A 21,545-nucleotide genomic window follows, 5' to 3' on the forward strand; every position below is an offset into this window, starting at 1 on the left:
CAGCAAAGCTGGAAAGGAAGGGTAGAGGAAGAGGGCTGAGGCTGATAATGGAGTAGCTACATTCGAATATGTGTATAACTGTGAATGTAGCATGGTTAACCTGAACACTCATTGTCAGGGAGAGAGGGAGGAAAGAGGAGGAGGGAGCACCAAGTATTATGTGAATGTATGCCATTGTCATTATGATCCACATTATGATGTGCAACTACAGTGTACCAATAAAATAAAATATATGTGCTGCAAAGAAAAATTTATCATCTGAACTTTCACAAACAAGTAATCTGCCTTTTCATCTTCATAATACTTCCTAATCCAACACAGACATTTAGTTTCATTAAAAGTTACCTTTTTTCTTAAGTAAGAGTTGGACGTTTTCAGGAGCTTCTCTACCTCTCCAGCAAGATCTCTGCACATCTCTGATGAGCCCATGCAGCCAAGGGTACAAAGCGCGAGTCCCTGTACAAACTGCGTGCTATGATTAAGGTCACTGCAAAACAAAGGGGGCCAAAAGGAACATGCTGAGCGCATTCTGCCTGCTGCCCCCGGAAAAAGCTGTACAAGTCAACAAACTTGGAATGACTCAATATTTCACTAATAAACAAAATGATTAACAGAATTAACGACAAAGAAAATATCTATTCCAATTTATTTCAAATCATCAATACAGTAAAATGACTAACAATTGTTCTCATAAGTTTGCATCCAATGTTTCTAATACCGAGAATAGCAGAAATTATACGTGATTTGTTAGACATTTGAGACACACTTTAGAAAATTTAGCTATTAAAAGTACAAACTGAGCCGGGCGTGGTGGCGTACGCTTGTAATCCCCGCACTTGGGAGGCAGAGACAGGAGGATTGCGCAGGTTCGAAGCCAGCCGCGTGCGCTGGCTTAGGAGACCCTGTTTCCAAATAAAAATGTAAAAATAGGTCTGGGAGTGTAGCCCGGAGGTAGAAGGGCTTCCAGGAACCCAGTACCACCAAAAAAAAAAAAAAAAAAAAGTACAAACTGGCAATGATAAGAATATGAAGCAAAAATGCATTTTAAAAGACTTTAATTAATATGGCTGGGCAGGGTAGCACTCTTGTAATTCCAGCATGCAGGAGGACTGCGGTTCACAGACAGACTCAGCTACTTAGCGAGGCCCTCCACAACTCAGTGAGACCCTGTTTCAAAACAAAAAATAGTGCAGGGGCTGTAGCTCAGAGGTTGAATGATCCTGGGTTCCATCCCCAGACCCGCAAAATAAATAAATAAATAAATAAATAAATAAATAAATAAATAATAAAAATAATAAAAAAGACTTTAAAAATAGGGCTGGGAGTGTAGCTCAGAGGTAAAATCCATCCACTGGGTTCAATCTCTAGTGTCACACACACACACACACACACACACACACACACACACACACACTACAACTTCTACTGCATTCACAACAGAAATTAAGTTAGCCTCTAAGACCTTTAATCCAATGCTTTAGTAAACCTCAATTTACATTTTAAACATCAATATGTTAAATATATTTCATAATAATATAAAATTTATATTTAAAATAAAAGATTTTAAATATTAATAACATCTACAATTATTAAAATTGAATAAATATTTACTATTGTTAATAACATTTCTTAATTTTATGTATTCTTTTTGGGGAGGTCTGAGGATTGAACCTCCAAGCCATATCCACACTCTTTTTATATTCTTACTTTGAAATAAGGTCTCTCTAAATTGCCGAGGCTAGCCTCATGTCTCTAATCTTTCTGCCATGGCCTCCCAGGTACTGGGATTATAGGCATGTGCCACTGTGCCAGGCTATTTTTATTTTGTTCTTTCAAAAAAATTAATAGCAGCCAGGCGTGGTGGTACACCACCACGCTTGTAATCCCAGCATTTGGGAGGCCAAGACAGGAGGATCGTGGTTCGCAAACAGCCTCACCTATTTAGTGAGGCCCTTTGCAACTCAGTGAGACCCAGTTTCAAAATAAAGAATAAAAAATAGGACTGGAAGTGTAGCTCAGAAGTAGAATGCCCCTGGGTTCAATCCTCAGCATCGGGGGTGGGGTGGGGGTGAAATTAATCATAAAGCTTATTTCCAGAAATGTTAATGTATCAGCTAATCTATATATTGTAATCAACTCATTGACTGATTATGAAGGTGGGGATTAAAACCAGAGGAATTCTACCTCTAAACTATACCCCCACCCCTATTGTATTTTTATTTGGAAACAAGGTCTTGCTAAATTGCTGAGAGCCTTGATAAGTTGCTAGGCTGGCTTTGGACTTTCCATCCTCCTAACTCAGTTTCCCAAGTACTGGGACTACAGGCCTGTGCACCATGCCAACCACATAACCAACTCTTGCTATACAGAAGCCGATTTACCATGTGAGTTTTACTACTTCTATACTAGTTTTCAGAGCATTTTCGTATCCTTTAGCCTGGTGTTGTTCAAGGAGTCTCTGGAAGTCCTGAAGGCTATTTCAGATTGAGTTCATGCAATCCCAACCATTTTCCTAATCCTAACATCGTCAACTGTGTTGACATGTGCACTAATGGGAAAAACTGCTCTGTTAACTCAAAACAAGACAGGCACACAAAACTACACTAGTAGTCACTAAATGCACTGCCACATATAGCTGATAAAGCAATCATAGTTTTATTAGATCTCAACTCTTTTTTTTTTTTGCCCAGTACTGGGGATAGAACCCAGGGTCTCAGTGCATCCTGGGCAAGTACTCTACTACTGAGCAGAACAACCAGTTCTAAGTCTCAACTTTTGTGTGTGTGTGTGTGTGTGTATGTACGGTACTGCAGACTGAACCCAGAGGGATTCTACCACTCAACTACGCTCCCATCTCTTTTTATTTTTTACTTTGAAACAGGGTCTCTTTAAATGACCATGCTAGCCTTGAACCTATGAACCTCCTGTGTCAGCCGCCCAATTACTGGAATTTAAGGTATGTGCCACCATATCAGGTTCTAAATCTCAACTGTGTGTGTTGGGGGGGGGGAGGGAAGGGAAGGGGTACTAAAGATTGAACTCAAGGGCAATCTATTTATGAGCTACACTCCCAGCCCTTTTTATTTGTTTGGAAACAAGGACTCACTTGGTTGCTATGGTCTCTGTGTTGCTAAGGTTGTTTTCAAACCTCCCAAATTCGGGAATTACAAGTGTGGGCCATCATGCCTGGACTAAATCTCAACTCTTCAGTGAACATTGTTTTTCTGGTGGTCCTTAGGATGGAACCCAGGGGCATTCTACCTCTGAGCTACACCCCCAGCCCAATTTTTTATTCTTTATTTTGAAACAGGGTCTCACTGAGTTGCAAGGGGCCTTACTAAGTAGCTGACGTTGGCCATGAACCAAGATCCTCCTGTCTCAGCCTCCCAAATGCTGGGATTATAAGTATGTGCCACCACACCTGGCTTCAGTGAACATTTAAAAAATATCCTTCATGACAAAATGAGAACTATGTATAAATTACTTCTGTTGTATAGTGACTTGAAATGACCATCTCAGAGAATATCCTTTGTGTATCTTTTTAATTTGCAATAACAACTATGAACTATATGCTTTTAAAATGCACATTTTTTATTTGAAAAATAACTGACAACCATGGTTATTAAGATTTGGATATTTGGAAGAAATTTTCTGGACAATGAGCCTATTACTCAAAGGGCAACAAATGACAATATTTGTTGTCAGTAATAAAATCCAAGTCTTTTTTGTATGTGTGGCTCTGAGAATTGAACCCAGGGGTAGTCTACCTCTGAGTTATACCCACCACCCTATTTTTTTTTTATTTTTATAATGGTTGGTCTTGCTGAGAGCCTAGCTAAGTTGCTAATAAGGATGGCCTCAAACTTGCAATCCTCCTGTCTCAACCTCCCAAGTACAGGGATTACAGGTGTGGGCCATCATGGCTGGACTAAATCTCAGCTCTTCAGTGAACTTTTTTTTTTTGTGTGTGTGTGGTGGTACTGGGGATGGAACCCAGGGACATTCTACCTCCTAGTTACACCCTCAGCCCTAGTTTTTATTTTTTATTTTGAAACAAGGTCTCACTAAGTTGGAAAGGGCCCCACTAAGTAGCTAAGGCTGTCTGCGAGCTGCAATCCTCCTGTCTCAGGCTCCCAAATGCTGGGATTAAAAATGTGTGAAAACCACGCAGGGCTAGATTTTTACTATAGTGAAAATTATTAACATCTGGAAGATCTTAACTTAGCAAACCAACTTTTTTCCAAACAACCCATCATGATGTTACAAAATTGAGCATGAGTATAAGATTCAAAGTGTAAGACAAACCAGAGTTTTAATGTAACAAAATATTAAAGCACCACTGACAGGGTTCAGGTTCTACACTGCACCTCGACTTTTAAGAAACTACAACTTGCCAAATTTAGCATCACTCCGAAGAATCTCCACAGCCGTCCAATGCCTATCTTCCTACCCTCACTCCTCCCAGCCTATTCTCATTTATAAATTGCCATGGCTTCCCATGCCACTTCAATTTCCAAAGGTCTTTGTCTTTACTTTGCCAGTGCTGGGAACAGAACTTGGGCTTCACAGCATGCTAGGCATATACTTACCAATGGGCTATACTCCCCAATGCTACATATATTTTGGAGGGGTAGTACTGGAGAATTGGACCCAGAAGGTGAATCCAATTCTAACCACTTAAATACATCCCTTAGCCCTTTTTAGTTCTCATTTTGAGACAAGGAATCACTAAGTTGTAGAGGCTGGCCTCAAACTTAGGAATTCCCCTGCCTTAGCTCCCTGAGCAGCTGGTATTACAGGTATGCACCAGCTGAAATCCAATTTTTAAAAGATTCAACTTCAAAGCCTCTTACATCTTAAATTTTTTTTTCTTTTTGTGATACTGAGGATTGGGTCCAGGTGCATTCTACCTCCAAGATATTGTCTGTGTGTCTGTTTGTCTCTCTCTCTCTCTCTCTCTCTCTCTCTTTGTAGTACTGGGGATGGAACCCAGAAGCATTCTACTTCTGAGCTACATCCCAGTCCTATTTTTTAGTCTTTATTTTGAAATAAGGTCTCACTGAGTTGCAAAGGGCTTCACACTAAGTAGTAGTTGAGGCTGACTGCAAACCCAGATCCTCCTGTTTCAGCTTCTCAAATGCTGGGATTACAAGCGTGCACTTCCACGCCTGGCTCCACAGTCTCTTTCAAAAATATTTTTATTTTAATTTTTAAACATATATTACTGCTATATTACTGAGGCTAACCTTGAACCTGAATTCCTCCCAAGTACTGGGATTACAGGTTGGTGCTTTCTTTTTTTTATTTTTTCTTTTTTTTTGTTATGTTTGGTGGTACTTGGGGTGGAACCCAGGGACTTTCTACCTCCGGGATACATGCCCAGACCTATTTTATATTTTATTTGGAAAAAGGGTCTCACTAAGTTGCTGAGAGCCTCACTAAATAGCTGAGGCTGGCTTCGAACCTGTGTGATCCTCCTGTCTCAGCCTCCCAAGCGCAGGGATTACAAGAGTGCGCCACCACGCCTGGCCAAGTTTGTACTTTTTTTTTTTGGGGGGGGGTACTGGGGGTGGAACCCAGAGGCTTTCTACCTCCGGGCTATATGCCCAGACCTTTTTTATATTTTATTTGGAAACAGGGTCTCACTAAATTGCTGAAATCCTCACTAAGTAAGTAGCTGAGGCTGGCTTCAAACCCGTGCAATCCTCCTGTCTCAGTCTCCCAAGCGTGGAGATTACAAGCGTGCACCACCACGCCCAGCTCCAAGTTTGTACTTTCAAACCTAGATGTTTTAGAGTTTTTCTAAGCCAATAAATAATGAAGCAAACATTCATTAAGCAATAAAACTGTTGATAAACTATGATGCCTAAAAATACAAACCAACTAACCAGAAATAAAAACATACATGTTAACAGATGCTTGTTTGTTTTTTGGTGCTAAGGATTAAAACCAAGAGGTGTTCTATCTTTGAGCTATATCCTCACCATATTTTATTTTCATTTGAAAATAGGATCTCACTAAGTTACTGAGAGCCTCACTAGGTTGCTCAGGCTGGTCTTGAACCTGCAGTTCTCCTGTCTTAGCTTCCCAAATACCAAGATTACAGACATGCACCAAGTCTGGCTTTCATTGATAGATTTAAATAAAAACTGAATGATCCAAAACTTGGACTGAAGTGCCTGATCTGCTGTCAAAAAAAAAAATTTTTTTTTTTTGTACTGGGGTTCCTGGAAACCCTTCTACCTGCAGGCTACACTCCCAGACCTATTTTTATACTTTTTTATTTGGAAACAGGGTCTCTTAAGCCAGTGTGGCTGGCTCTGAACCTGCGCAACCCTCCTGTCTCCTCCTCCCAAGCGCGGGGATTACAAGCGTGCCCGCCACACCCAGCAGCTGTCAATTTTTTGATTAAAAAGTTCTCTCCTAAACTCACTTTGGGATTGGCTGGGTCTTATTAAAACTAAACACAAAGATTTCTTCTTTATCTATGTGCCTCACTCCTCAATTTTTATCAAGCTACAAACCTATACCTAAGTTTCCTATTAACTTTCTAATACAAACTTGCTACCAGGCAGAACTGCCAAGTTATCAGCATGTGATTGAAAGCTTGAGTGATAAGGGCAACAGAGCATGCAGGAACAAAAATTAAAGGAACTCTCTTAGAGGCTGATCCAAGGCAAATGCAACAGAAGGAGCATGCTGAACATCTGGAATGGAGCCTCCACAACACCAAGGGCTTCTGCCCACTTTCTCACTCTCCAGTGACCAGGGCTTGCAACAGCACCTGACACAGAGCAGGTGTGCAATGAAGTTGAATAAATCAACTTAGTATTTTTATCAGAATTATTTCATGGTCAAAAACTAAGAATTCATCCAAAAATTAGGTTTACAGACTTGTATTTATTTATTTATATTTTATTTTATTTATTTTTTTGGTGGTGGTACCCTTCTAGGGCTACACTCCCAGACGTATTTTATATTTTTTTTAATTTGGAAATAGGGTCTCTAAAGTCAGCAAGGCCTGCTTCAAACCTGCGCAATCCTCCTGTCTCCGCCTCCCAAGAGCTGGGATTATAAGCATGTGCCACCAAGCCCGGCTACAGACTTGTATTTAAATGCTATACCTTCTAATACCAGCACTGGGGAGGCTGAGACAGGAGGATTGCACAGGTTCAAAGCCAGCCTCAGCTACTTAAGCCCCTGGGTTCCACCCCCAGAACCACAAAAATAAATGTGTGTGTGTGTGTGTGTGTGTGTATGTACACACACACACACACACACACACACACACACACACACACTACTATACCTTGGTATTACAACCAAATCAAAACTGGTATACTGGTACTTTGGGATCTTCTATTACCCACAGAGAAAGTAAAAGTAGATCGTTAATACAGAAAAAAGTACAAGTTTAAATGTTCACAAGTTTTATCATCTATATCCCTATCACCTTGCTTCTATTTTCTGTCAAAGACAGAAACAGTCCAAATTAAAATGAAAAAGCTTCAAAGGGAATGTAGCGCTGGGGATATAGCTCAGAGAAAGAGTACTAGCCTAGCATTTGCAAGCACTGGGGTTGATAGCCAGTACTGCAAAAAAATAAAAAAAGAAGACTAAACTTAGAGACAAACCAAAACCAAACTAAACAAACCCAAAAGTACTGGGGTGTGTGTGTGTGTGTGTGTGTGTGTGTGTGTGTGTGTGTGTGTGTGTGTAAGAGATAGACAGACACATACAAACGCACGCACGCGCGCGCACACACACGATTGAACCCAGGGGCATTCTACCTCAGAGCCACACCCCCAGCTCTATTTTTTATTCTTTATTTTGAAACAGGGTCTCTTTAGGTTGATGAGAGTCTCACTACTTGCTGAGACTGTCCTCGAACCTCCTGTCTCAGCCTCCCAAGTACTGGGATTATAGGTTTGTGCCACTACACCCAGTTCATAAAGTACCTTTTTTTTTTTTTTGGTGGTACTGGGATTTCTGGAAGCCCTTCGACCTCCGGGCTACACTCCCAGACCTATTTTTTATTTGGAAACAGGGTCTCTTAAGCCAGTGCTGCTGGCTTCGAACCTCTGCGATCCTCCTGTCTCTGCCTCCCAAGTGCGGGGATTACAAGCGTGCGCCACCACACCCAGGCATAAAGTACATTTTAACTTAATACTTAAGGCCATCAGAATTTTCTAGCTTTCTAAGAGAATTCTTATAGAGGGACAAGAGGAAAAACGAATTCCCTGCTCAGGTCTTCTTCCCTCCCCCACCACCTGGTAGTAATGGGGATTGAATCCACGGGCACTCTACCTCTGAGCTATACCCCAGTCCTATTTTACTTTGAAACAGGGTCTCAATAAGTTGTTGAGGTTGGCCTCCACCTAAGCTCTTCCTCTCTCAGCCTTGAAAGTACTGGGATTACAGGCATGTGCCACCACACTCTGCCCTGCTCAGGTCTTCTAATTTCTCCATGCAGCAAGTATTCCTTACTTGGCTCACAAGATAAACATTACCTGGACTAGCACATCAATGAAGTAGCTATTAGAATTTTTAAAAACCTATACTACCTAGGAGGCTAAAACAGGAGGATCACAGGTTTGCAGTCAGCCTCAGCTACTCAGACACTCTGCAATTCAGAGAGATCCTGTTTCAAAATAAAGTATAGGCCGGGCATGGTGGCGCACGCTTGTAATCCCAGCATTTGGGAGGCTGAGAACAGAGGATCGCAGTTCTCAGACAGCCTTGGCTACTTAGTGAGGCCCTGTGCAACTTAGTGAGACCCTGTTTCAAAATAAAGAATAAAAAATAGAGCTGGGGATGTGGCTCTGAGATAGAATGCCCCTGGATTTCATCCCCAGACCCACAAAAAAGAAAAATAGAAAGAAAAAAAAAAGAGAGAATAAACGGGGCATAATGACACATTTTTGTAATACCAGTACTTGGGAGTCTAAAACAAGAGGATCCCAGGTTTGTGGCCAGCCTAAGCTACTTAGTAAGGCCCGCTGCAATTTAGTGAGACCCTTTTCAAAGTAAAGAATAAAAAATCAGACTGGGGTGGAGCTCAGAAGTAGAATGCCCCTGAGTTCAATCCCTAGCAACACACACACACACACACACACACACACACACACACACACACACACACATAATTATTATTATAATAAAAATGATATAATAAAATTCAAAAGGGTAAGTACAATTTCATGCAACTGAAATCTCAGGTGAATTCAACCAGTGACAAGCAAGACCTCATTTTACCTTTAAAAGGTATTTACTGAGCTGGTCATGGTGGCACACCTTGTAATACCAGCATTTGTGAGATGGAGACAAGAAGATTGTGATTTGAGGAGAGCTACTTACCACAAAAAATAAATAAATAAAATAAAAAGTATTTACTTAAAATATACATTGGCAATTTCTCTCCCCCCATCCCCAGTACTGGGGGCGGAACCCAGGGGCATTCTACCTCCGAGCTATACTCCGTGCCCCATATTTTATTCTTTATTTTGAAATAGGGTCTCACTAAGTTGCAGGGGGCATCACTACTTAGCTAAGGCTTTCTGCGAACTGAGATCTTCCTGTCCCAGCCTCCTGAATGCTGGGATTACAAGCATAAATTGCCACCACACCCAGCTAATTCTTAATCATTTTTTCTTATTTATTTCTTAAATAAATGTGAAATTTCATTATTCATAGTAGGCAAAAGTCTGATATAACAAAGTCTAGATATTACCAAATGTTTATTTCAATGTTATTTTGTGTTCATATACCTGAAGACATACAACAATACCTTCATTTTCCTTAGTCTCTTTACATATAAACTGAACCAAGATCAATTTAAATAAATTCTGGTCACTAACTATAAAATCAGTAAAGAGAAACTACTGATTTGCTTTCTTTTGGGGGGGGGTAGTACTGGGGATTGATTCAGGAGCACTCTACCTTTGAATTATACCCCCTGCCCTATTTTTATTTTTAAATAGGATCTTGCTAGGTTGATAGGAGTCTCAATACTTGGTAAGGCTGTCCTTGAACCTACAACCCTCCTGTCTCAGCCTCCCAAGTACTGGGTGCTCTTGGTGTTTCATACAAAATCCCTAAAGAGCAAAGTAGTTGTTAGAAGGAGGAAGGCAAAGCTTACTTCTTGATACAGTTAGTCATGAGAAGATGGACATCTTGTCTTTCATCTAACAGCAGCATTGCTCCTAAATAGCCAATGCGTTTGTCTGTAAATTTTTGAGAGGCAATAAGCTTGAGGCATTCCAACTGCAAAAGAAAAAGAAAATGAAATTAAAAACTTGCTACCACAATATAGAAACCCTATGCTTTTAACTCACAGTCCACAGATGATATAAACTGGTATCATCAAACTACTTCAGTAAAAACATAGACTTCTTAAGTCCTCTTGATATCTTCATGAGAATAATCAAGTTCTAGAACAGGTCATATTGCCAAAGTCTCAGAGTATTTGCTAAATAATCTGTGAATTTTAACTTAGTTCTACAGATTCACAGAAACTGGTCAAGTATTGCTAAGATATTAATAAACCAATTTAATTCCTAATTTACATTCAATATGTGCTTAACTCATATATCAAAGGTTTGATTCTTATTTTGAGAATCAAAAGAACTCAGTAATTAGCCAGGCATGGTAGCACGTGCCTGTAATCCCAGTACTTGGGAGGCTGAGACAGGAGGATTACAGGTTCATGGCCAGCCCCAGGAATTTAGCAAGGCCTCCAGCAACTTGACACCCTGTTTCAAAATAAAAAATGAAGTAGGGCTGGGGGTGTAGCTTAGAGGTAGAATGCTCCTGGATTTAACCCTTGGTACCCCCCCACACACACACACACTTAATAACTAAAAATATATCCAAGTGCCAAACAGTACCCTAAAAATCAGGAATGTAAAATTAATTAAAGACAGATAATAACTTTAATATCATGTGAAAAGTGCCTCATTTAGGACTTCATCCAAGTTCTATGAGATGTGAGGATTTAGGATTCCAGAAGAAAATTCAGTAGGGAAATTAACCTAAAATGTTTTATGTGATTTCTTCTTTACCTAACTGTTAGAATTCCTCAGGGCTTAAGAGTTCTTGTGGTTCAATCTGGCCTTTCATGAAAGTCAGTCACTTTGATATACTTTATCATTCCATCTTGACAAACAGGGAAAGGCCAAACATTTCCCCTGAAGCAGTGGTTTTCAAAGGGCATAGATAAGTCAGACTCTCCAAGCAGAGTTTTCAAAACTATGTTCCTCACTAGGATCATGCATCCTAAGGAAAGGGGCTCCAAAGGAGACTTGTGTCCACAGGAGGCAAGATCACGTGGGGCTGCTTTCCAAGATGATTTTTATCTAGTAGGTTCAAAAGTGAAATTGAGGGAAGTAAACAGCTCCACAAATAGAATTGTTTTGAGTTACTTAAAAGTTGTGCTTTCACTGGGTGTGGTGGTAAATGAACATCTATGATCCTAACACTTGGGAGGCTAAGGCAAAAGGCACAGGTTCAAGGCCAGGCTCAGCAACTTAGCAAGACCCTGTTTGATAAATATAAACCAAACAGCCAGGCATAGTGGCACATGCTAATAATCCCAGCATTAGGGAGGCTGAGATAGGAAGATCACATTAGTTCTCAGCCAGCCTCAGCTACTCAGTGAGGTACTTTGCAAATCAGTGAAACTCTGTTTCAAAATAAAGAATTAAAAAGTTGGGCTGAGCAGGGAGTGATGGCACACACTGCTGAGAAAGGAGAATCTCACAGGTTCAAAGCCAGCTTCAGCTACTTAGTGAGGCTCTCAGCAATTTCATGAGACCCTGTTTCCAAATAAATTATAAAATAGGCCTGGGGGTATAGCCCTGAAGTAGAAAAACTCCTGGGTTCCACCCCCAGTCCCACAAAAAAAAAAAAAAAAAAAAATAGGGCTAAGTGGTGTAGCTCGGAGGTAGAATGCCCCTGGGTTCCATCTCTAGTACTGTAAAACAAAATAAAATAAATAAAATAAAAACCAAAAAGACTATGGCTATAGCTCAGAGGTAGAATGTCTATGGGTTCAAACCTACTGTCAAAAAATTAAAAATTGGCCAGACATGGTGGCACATGCTTATAATCCCAATACTTGGGAGGCTGAGACAGGAGGACTACAGGTTCATGGCCAGCCTCAGCTACTTAGTGACGCCCTCTACAAATTAGTGAGACCCTGATTCAAAATAAAGAATAAAAATAGGACTAGAGGTATACCTCAGAGGTAGAACGCCCATGGGTTCAATCCCTAGTCACAAAAGAAAAAAAAATTAAAAAACACCAATAGCAGGCCAGGCAATATTGGCGCACACTTGTAATCCCCGTGTGCTTGGGAGGCTGAGACACGCAGGTTCAAAGCCAGCCTCAACTGCCTTAATAGACTCTGTTTCCAAATAAAGTATATAAAATAGGTCCGGGAGGTAGAAGGCCCCTGGGTTCCATTCCCAGTACCACCAAAAAAAAAGAAAGAAAAAAAAACAATAGCTGATTGACTACACTAGCATGAGTGAGTCAAAGAAGTCTCTAAGAGAGAAAAAACAAAATTGAAAAGGATACTTAAATACCTGGTGAGAGCAAAAGAAATTAGGTAAGTAACAATCCTTCTCTTCTAAACATTCATTTTAAATTTTGAAAACAATTTCTGAAATAGAAGTTAATCAAAGTTATTTACAATGTCTGCAGAAAACTCACTGTTGATGAGAAAAAAAATTAGAAGCCGAAATCTTAGACATATCTGCTTTTTTCAAACTAAGTTTTTTCCAAACATCCCATTTAATAATTGTGAGTAAATGTTTTAGTAGTGAAAAAAAATTCCAAGACTCAGATATCACACAAGCTTTCATCATCCTAATTGAATCTTGCTCTGACAAACTCCAAGCACTACACAAACATCCAAAAATACTAAGATCAACTAATGAGTAAACCATATTCTCAGGCATCATTCATATTTTTAGGGCCACATTTGGAGATAGTCACACTAAAAGACACCAGTGATTGGGTAAATACAGTCTGCTCTTTTCTACAACCTTTGTTTTAAAACTTATCTACAAACCAAACAGCAGAGCCCAGCGTGGTGGCGCAGGCTTGTCATTCAGCACTCAGGAGCCTGAGACCTGAGGATTGCTGTTCAAGGACAGCTTCAGCTATTTAGTGAAGCCCTTCACAACTGAGTGAGACCCTGTCTCAAAATAAAGAATAAGAAAAAAATAGGGCTGAGGGTGTAGCTCTGAGGCAGAATGCCCCTGGGTTCCATCCCCAGTACCACAATAAATAAATAAATAAATAAATAAATAAATAAATAAATAAATAAATAAATAAACAAACAAACTAACTAACTAACTAACTAACAAATAAAGAAAGCCAAGTGTGGTGGTGCATGCCTGTAATTCCAGTATTTGAAAAGGTTAGAGAGAATGATCACAGGTTCAAAGTGAGCCTCAGCAACTTAGCGAGACCCTGTTTCCAAATAAAATAAAATAAAGCTGGGGGTGTAGCCCAGAGGTAGAAAGCCTCTTGGTTCTATTCCCAGTACCACAAAAGAGAAAAGGGAAAAAAAAAAAAAAAACCCTAAAATACAAAAGGACAAACACTAAATTATTTACAAGAATCCCTATTTGTACAGTGACTTTGCTTCAACATTTTTTTTATTTTCCTTTGTTGCCTTTTGGGGGTGGTACAGGGGATGGAACCCAGGGGCATTCTACCTCAGATCTATATCTCCAGCACAATTTTATTCTTTTGTTTTGAAACAGGGTCTCACTAAGTTGCAGAAGGCCTCACTAAGTAGCTGAGGCTGGCCACGGACCTACAATCCTCCTGTCTCAGCTCTCAAGTACTGGGATTACAAGTATGCACCCTCATACCTGGCTGAACATTGTTTTTTCTGATAGTGAAAATTTTAAGGGAACCCATAAGATTATATGGCTGGGAATGACATATGAAATACACCCTCCAGTGAAGGATTAATTAATCACACACTTTTTACTCAGGCAGCCAGGAAAAGTGCTGAAAATATGACAGGTTTATCATCTCTAAAAAGGTTATTGAAGCCGGGCGTGGTGGCGCACACTTGTAATCCCAGCATTTGGGAGGCTGAGACTGGAGGATCACTTAGTGAGGCCCTCTGCAACTCAGTGAGACCCTGTTTCAAAATAAAGAATAAAAAATTGGGCAGGGGGTATAGCTCCGAGGTCAAATGCCTCTGGGTTCCATCCCCAGACCTGCAAAAAAAAAAAAAAAAAAAAAAAAGGTTATTAAAGTTTCAAAGAAAACCAAAAAAAAGTGGTATAATGTAGGAAAGACAATGTGAAAAGAGGCTTTTTTTAAAACTAGGAATTGAATCCAGAGCCTTGCACATGTTAAGGAAACACTCAACCACTGAGCTACAGCCCTAGTTCTTTTTATTTAAATTTTTGAGACAAGTTCTCACTCAATTGCCCAGTTGAACTTAATAGCACAACAAGCTGTAGAAAGATCTGACCTACTAAATGATAAATAAATATATGTGTTTTGTTTTTTTTTTTGCGGTACTGGAGATAAAACCTAGGGGGCATTCTACCTCTGAGCTATATCCCCAGCCCTATTTTCTTCCTTCCTTCCTTCCTTCCTTCCTTCCTTCCTTCCTTCCTTCCTTCCTTCCTTTCTACAATACTGGAGGTGAAACCCAAGGTCATTCTACCTCTGAGCTATGACCCTAGCCCTATTTTTTATTCCTTATTTTGAAATAGGGTCTCATTGAGTTGCAAAGGGCCTCGCTAAGTAGCTGAGATGGGCCGCGAACTGTGATCCTCCTCTCTCAACCTTCCAAACGCCGGGATTACAAGCGTGTGCCATCATGCCCAGCTAGTCTTTATTTTTGAAACAGGGTCTCACTGAATTGCAAAGGGCCTCATTAAGTAGCTGAGGCTGGTCAAGAACCGCAATCCTCTTGTCTCAGCCTATGCTGGGATTATAAGCGAGCACAACCACGCCTGGCAAAAAATATATCTTTTAACTAGGCAATTCCTTTTTCAAAATTACAAGCCGGGCATGACGGCACACCCTTGTAAATCTCAGTACTTGGAAGCTGAGACAGGAGGCCCATACAGGTTCCAAGCTAGCCACAGCTACTTAGTAAGGCTCTCTGCAACTAGTGAGACCCTATTTCCAAATAAAATAGGTCTGGGACTGTAGCCCAGAGGTAGAAAACCCCTGAGTTCCATTCCCAGTACCAAAGAGAGGAGAGAGAGGAGAGAGGAGAGAGGAGAGAGGGGAGAGAGAGAGAGAGAGAGAGAGAGAGAGAGAGAGAGAGAGAGAGAGAGAAATATTGACATTAAACTTACATTCACACATGTACTAAATAATCTGAAGTATTATTTGAAACAGCAAGACTGGCAATGAGTGCCCCTTAATAAGGTACCAACTTAATAAATTATTGTTCATTCATGTAACAGGATACTATGCTAAATATACTATTATAAGCATGCCAAAGAAGCTGCTAAATAAACAAAGATACTCTTCATGTGGAAGATTTATATATATATATCTATATATAACCTAAAGACAGATTAAGGAGTAGAAAAGAAACCAGTATCCCCTTAGATACATAATGCATCTCTGGAAGGATAGTCAAGAAACTGATACCATCAGTTGCCTGTAGTGAAACTAAGTGACCAGAGGACAACAATCAAAAGCAGAGTTTTCATCAATAATCCTTTTGTATCTCTTAAATCTAGAACATAAATCTAACTGCAAGATAAAGGGACTTATGGTTAGAAAAGCTAATATAATTTTTAAAAAAAGATGTAGGAGCCGGGGGTGGAGGCGCACACTTGCAATCCCTGCGCTTGGGAGGCTAAGACAGGAGGATCGCACAGGTTCGAAGCCAGCCTCAGCTACTTAGTGAGGCTCTCAGCAACTTAGTGAGACCCTGTTTCCAAATAAAATAGAAAATAGGTCTGGGAGTATAGCCTGGAGGTAGAAAGCCTCTGGGTTCCACCCCCAGTACCACCAAAAAAAAAAAAAAAAAGTAGGAAAATTGCTTCCCCTTCAAAAGCTAAACACCATATATATTAAAAATATAAATAAATAGAAAGGGCAGGCACTGGTACACACATGTAATCCTAGTACTGAGGAGGCTGAAACAGGACAGGATCCTAAGTTCAAAACCATTCTCAGTAATTTGGTGAGACTCTCAGCAACTTAGTGAGACCCTGTTTCAAAATTTTTTTTAATAAAGTGCTAGAAGGCCAGGCGTGGTGGCACACACTTTGTTATCCCCGCGCTTGGGAGGCTGAGACAGGAGGATCGCACAGGTTCAAAGCCAGCCTCAGCTACTTAGTGAGGCTCTCAGCAACTTAGTGAGACCCTGTTTCCAAATAAAGTATAAAATAGGTCTGGGAGTATAGCCTGGAGGTAGAAAGCCTCTGGGTTCCATCCCCAGCACCACCCCCCCCCCAAAAAAAAGTGCTAGAAATGTAGGTCTCATAGGTAGAATGCTCCTGGGTTCAATCCTTGATCATACATACATGCATACATACATACCAAAAAGGATTTGAGTCTTAGAGTAGTTTTATGAAAAAGACTTTCAAAATTTAACACTAGATTTGTGTGTGTGTATATGTGTGTGTTACTCAAAATTGAATCCAGAGACATTCTATCTATGAACTATACCTCCAGACCGATTTTATTTCTTATTAGAAACACGGTCTCAGTAGGTTGCTGAGAGCCTCACTAAATTGCTGAGGCTGGCAGCTGGCTTTGAACCTGCCATCCTCCTGTCTCAGCCTCCCAAGTACTGGGATTACTGATATTTAACACTAGAATCTTACAAAAATACAACTACGGAAAATAAAAGTCAGCCTTTTGTAAGCAAATTTATAACAAACAATAACTGTGCCATTCTATAATTTCTGTGAATGCATATAGGAGCTTGTTCAGAAATATGTTCATAGCTTGGTATGTGGTGTACGTTTATAACCTCAGGACTTGGGAGGCTGAGACAGGAGGATCGCAAGTTCACACAGCCTCAGCTACTTAGTGAGGTCCGTCACAACTTAGTGAGTACCTGTTTCAAAATAAAGAATGGAAAACTGGGCTGGGGGTATAGCTTGCAAGTAGAATGTCCCTGGATTCAACCCCAGTACCACATACACAAAAAAGGAAAAATACGTTCTTTCCTAATCTATACATAACTGAAATTTTCTATTAACAGTTATTTATATTTTTCATCTACTATCAATTTCTCCTTTGTCCACACTACACTTAATTTCTGCCTTCATAGACTTGTTTTTTTCACACTAACCTTCTCCCTCCCCTACCTTCCGGACAAAAGAACTGACAACTATCTTTTTTCTACTCCCCTTTTTTGTGGTATTAGGGATGAAAACTTGAGTCATTCTATTTCTTTTTTCTTTTTTTGTCATGTTAATTTGGGGGGGGCGGTACTGGGGGTGGAACGCAGGGGCATTCTACCTCTGAGCTACACTCCAGCCCTATTATTATTTATTTTTTATGAAGATTTAAATAAGTTTATTAAAAAGATAAAAATTATAGAAAATAGAAATACAGAAAATAGTTACAGCCCCATGCCAAAATGGCATGAGGGGGGAGGGTGGCCCGGGCCAACTCACCACTCCCCTTTTTTATTACTTTAAAACAGGGTCTCACTGAGTTGTAAAGAGCCTCACTAAATATTAGCTGAGGCTGTCCAGGAACCATAATCCTCCTGTCTCAGCCTCCCAAATGTTGGGATTAAAAGAGTACACCACCATACTCAGGTAGCTTTTTTTTTTTTTTTTTTTTTTTTTGCGGTACTGAGGATGGAACCCAGGGGCATTCTACCTTCTACCTCCGAACTATACTGCCTAACCTATTTTTTACTCTTTATTCTTTTGAAACAGAGTCTCACTAAGTTGCAGAGGGCCTCATTAAGTAGGTGAGGCTATCTGCGAACTATGATCCTCCCATCTCAGCCTCCTGAATGCTGGGATTATAAGCGTGCACCATCATGCCCGGCTCTTAATTTTTTTTTTTTAATTGAAGGCATTCTATTTCTGAGATACACCCCCAGCCCTATTTTATTCTCTTATTTTGAAATAGGGTCTCACTAAATCACAGAGGATCTCACTAAGTAGCTGAGGCTGGCTGAGAACTTGTGATTCTCCAGTCTCAGCCTCCCAAGTACTGAAGTAGTGTGACACCCAGCTCCTTTTTTTTTTTTTTTTTTTTTTTACATTTACTTCCAACTGTAAGACTCTGTTTTGAGATGCTATGGCTTGACCTCTGAAGACAAATTTTATGTGTGTTACTATGATGCCAGGGATTGAACCCAGGGGCATTCTACCGATTTTTTATTCTTTATTTTAAAACAGGGTCTCACTAATTTGTGGAGGGCTTGACAAAGTAGCTGAGGCCGGCTAAAAAGACTCAAATGCTTTTTGTTATTTATTTACTGAACTTGTAATCCTCCTATTTCACCTCCCAAGTACTAAGATTATAACTGTGCACCATCATGCCAGTTCTAAGGATGCATTTTGCTTTAATAAATTTTTGCAGTATACAAACCAATGTGCTAGACAATATCACTGATTAACAGTTTAAAGGATAAAAAATACCCCCAACATTTGCTAAAAAAATATATACATGCTATATACTCCCAGACCTATTTTATACTTTATTTGGAAACAGGGTCTCACTAAATTGCTGAGAACCTCACTAAGTAGCTGGGGCTGGCTTCGAATCTGTGAGATCCTCCTGTCTCAGACTCCCATGCACAGGGATTACAAGTATGCACCATCATGCCCGGCTCTGTGAAAACAATTTGAAAGGGCACAGGCAAGGAAGGGAGAGAAAGGTTCCCATCTAGACTTACATAACACATCATCAACTCTCAAGAAACCAACCAGAGTTATGAGCTGGACTTCCTTAATCCTGGTTTTACCTTAAGCTAAGAGCCTGTTTTGGTTTCTGTATCACTAGGACAGCTGAGCCATTACAGAAAAGACAACCCTTAATAGTTGTGGCACCCTGCCTTCAAGAGCATCAATAATTTTCTGTAGCCAGTCTTGAAGTGGCCTCAGAGTCCACTCCAGTAGAAGCATGCTAGCCAGGTATGAGAGATAAGCCTAAGAGACTGAAGCTATCTGCCCCTTTGGGAACAAATGCAGAGCCTTAGAAGATCCCAGAGCCAGGCCTGGTGGTGCATGCTTGTAATCCCAGCATTAGGGAGGCTGACACAGGAGGATCAAGGTTACTGGACAGCCTCAGCTACTTAGTGAGACCCTTTGCAACTCAGCAAGACACAGTTTCAAAATACAGAATGCAAAATAGGGCTGGGAGTGTGTGTAGCTTAGAGGTAAAAGGCCCCTGGGTTCCATCCCCTGTACCTAATTAAAAAAAAAAAAAAAAAGTAGATCCCAAACTAGATCCCAAACTAGAGTGGTCAGAATCACCTGGGAGAGTGTTGGAAAATACTTCTCTCCCAAGGAAATTCTGATAGAATAGATCTGATATACAGACTGACAACTTTAATTTCTTTTCTACATGATTTTTAGTGTTTCAGTTTTAAAAAAATATTATCAAATCATTTTTTTAAAAAGAGAGCTTTAAGAGGTTTCTGGCCTTGTTACATCTTCCTTTTAAACCAAGTACAAATGTTGACTTTCATCAATGTTTAATCTGTTGCCCTTGGAAAAAAGCTGAACCCATTCTGTTAACTATTACAAGTTTCACACAAGGTCAAATGCACATCAGCACTTGCTGTAAATTTAACAATAGAGCTTTCTGAAGTGAATAATCTATCAATGATTGGCTAAACCTTTTCAAAAGTCATTATTATTATTATTTATTTTTTTTTTTTTGGCTGTACTGGGGGTGGAACCCAGGGACATTCTACCTACAAACTATAGTCCCAGCCTATTTTTTATTCTTTATTTTGAAATAAGGTCTCAGTAAGTTGCAGAAGGCCTCATTAAGTAGCCTTAATCTGTCTGCCAACCAAGATCCTCCTGCCTCAGCTTATCTAGTATCGGAATTACAAGTGTGCACCACCACGCCCAGCTTTATTTCATTTTAATATTTAGAAATAACTTTCTAAGCCAAGCACAGTGCACACCGGCTTGTAATTCCAGTACTTGTGAGGCTGAGACTGGAGGATCACAGGTTCACAGCCAAGCCTCAGCAACTCCGTGAGGTTGTCCGGAACTTCGTGAGACCGTGTTTCAAAATAAAATACAAAAAATAGGGGCCATGGTGGCACACGCTTGTAATCCCAGCATTTGGGAGACTGAGACAGGAGGATCATGATCTACAAACAGCCTCAGCTACTTAGAGAGGCTCTTTGCAACTCAGTGAGACCCTGTTTCAAAATAAACAATAAAAAAAATGAGGCTGGGGTATAGCTTGGAGGTAGAATTCCCCTGGGTTCATCCCCACTACCAAAAAAAAAAGGGAAAAAAAAATTAGGGCTGGCTGTAGTTAGGATGGTAGAATGCCTCTGAGTTCCATCTCTAGTAGCACAAAAGAAGAAAGGAAGGAAAGAAGGAAGGAAGAAAGGAAGGGTTTTTAGAAAACAAGCTTGTTAATTGTTTCAAAATATATATATGACTGGGCACGGTGGCTCACACTTGCAATCCCTGCACTTGGGAGGCAGAGACGGGACAATTGCGCAAGTTCAAAGCCAACCTCGCCAGCTTAAGAGACGCTGTTTCCAAATAAAATAGAAAAAATAGGTCTGGGAGTATAGCCCAGAGGTAGAAGGGTTCCATCCCCAGTGCCATAAAAAAAAAAAAAAGTGTATATGGACTAGAGCCTGTGTTATCATTCTTTTTGTTTGTTTTAGCAGTAATGGAGAGTGACCACTCAGCCTATTTTTTATTTTGAGACAGGGCGTCACTAAGCTACTGAGGCTGGCTGCAAACGTTAAGATCCTCTAGCCTCAGCCTTCTATGTACTCAGATTACAGGTCTGGACATCCATGCCGGTTGTTTTATCATTTTTCTGGCAGGGGGAAAAAAAATCCCAAACTGCTCATATTGAATCCTATTTTTTTCCTTGAGAAATCTTTTATTTTTATTAGTTATTTATTTATTTATTTAGCAGTACTGGGGATTGAAACCAGGGACGTTCTATCTCTGAGACCTTTATTTTTTTTGGTGGTACTGGGGATGGAACCCTTCTACCTCTGGGCTACACTCCCAGACCTATTTTACATTTTACTTGGAAACAGGGCCTCTTAAGTCAGTGAGTCTGGCTTCGAACCTGCGTGATCCTTCTGTCTTCGCTCCCAAGCGCCAGGATTACAAGCCACCACGCCTGGCTATGTCTCACAGAGTTGCGAAGGGCCTTACTAAGTAGCTGAGGCTGTCTGCAAACCATGATCCTCCAGTCTCCATCTCCTGAATGCTGGGATTACAAATGGGCGCCACCAGGCCGGGCTTGCAATCCTTTTGTCTCAGCTTCTTAAATAGCTGGGATTATAGGCATATGCCACCACACCCAGCAATGATAGTATTACAAAAAGATCATATTACAAAAAGACCTATATT

At 40.3% G+C, this 21,545-nt stretch overlaps 1 protein-coding gene across 2 annotated transcripts in view; it reads right to left on the reverse strand.

Moving 5' to 3' along the window:
* The window catches only part of AP1G1 (adaptor related protein complex 1 subunit gamma 1), a gene marked incomplete at both ends in the record, with an annotated part of 74,080 nt that overhangs the window by 46,245 nt on the left and 6,290 nt on the right, over positions 1-21,545 (reverse strand). For both annotated transcript variants that reach the window (XM_080704135.1, XM_080704136.1), the window contains 2 exons: positions 346-487; positions 10,139-10,263. In XM_080704135.1, coding sequence (XP_080560261.1) covers positions 346-487; positions 10,139-10,263 — 267 coding nt within the window. The remainder of the gene's footprint in view (positions 1-345; positions 488-10,138; positions 10,264-21,545) is intronic.

This window comes from Muscardinus avellanarius (assembly GCF_963383645.1).
Source record: "Muscardinus avellanarius genome assembly, chromosome: 10".
Lineage (NCBI taxonomy): Eukaryota > Metazoa > Chordata > Mammalia > Rodentia > Gliridae > Muscardinus > Muscardinus avellanarius.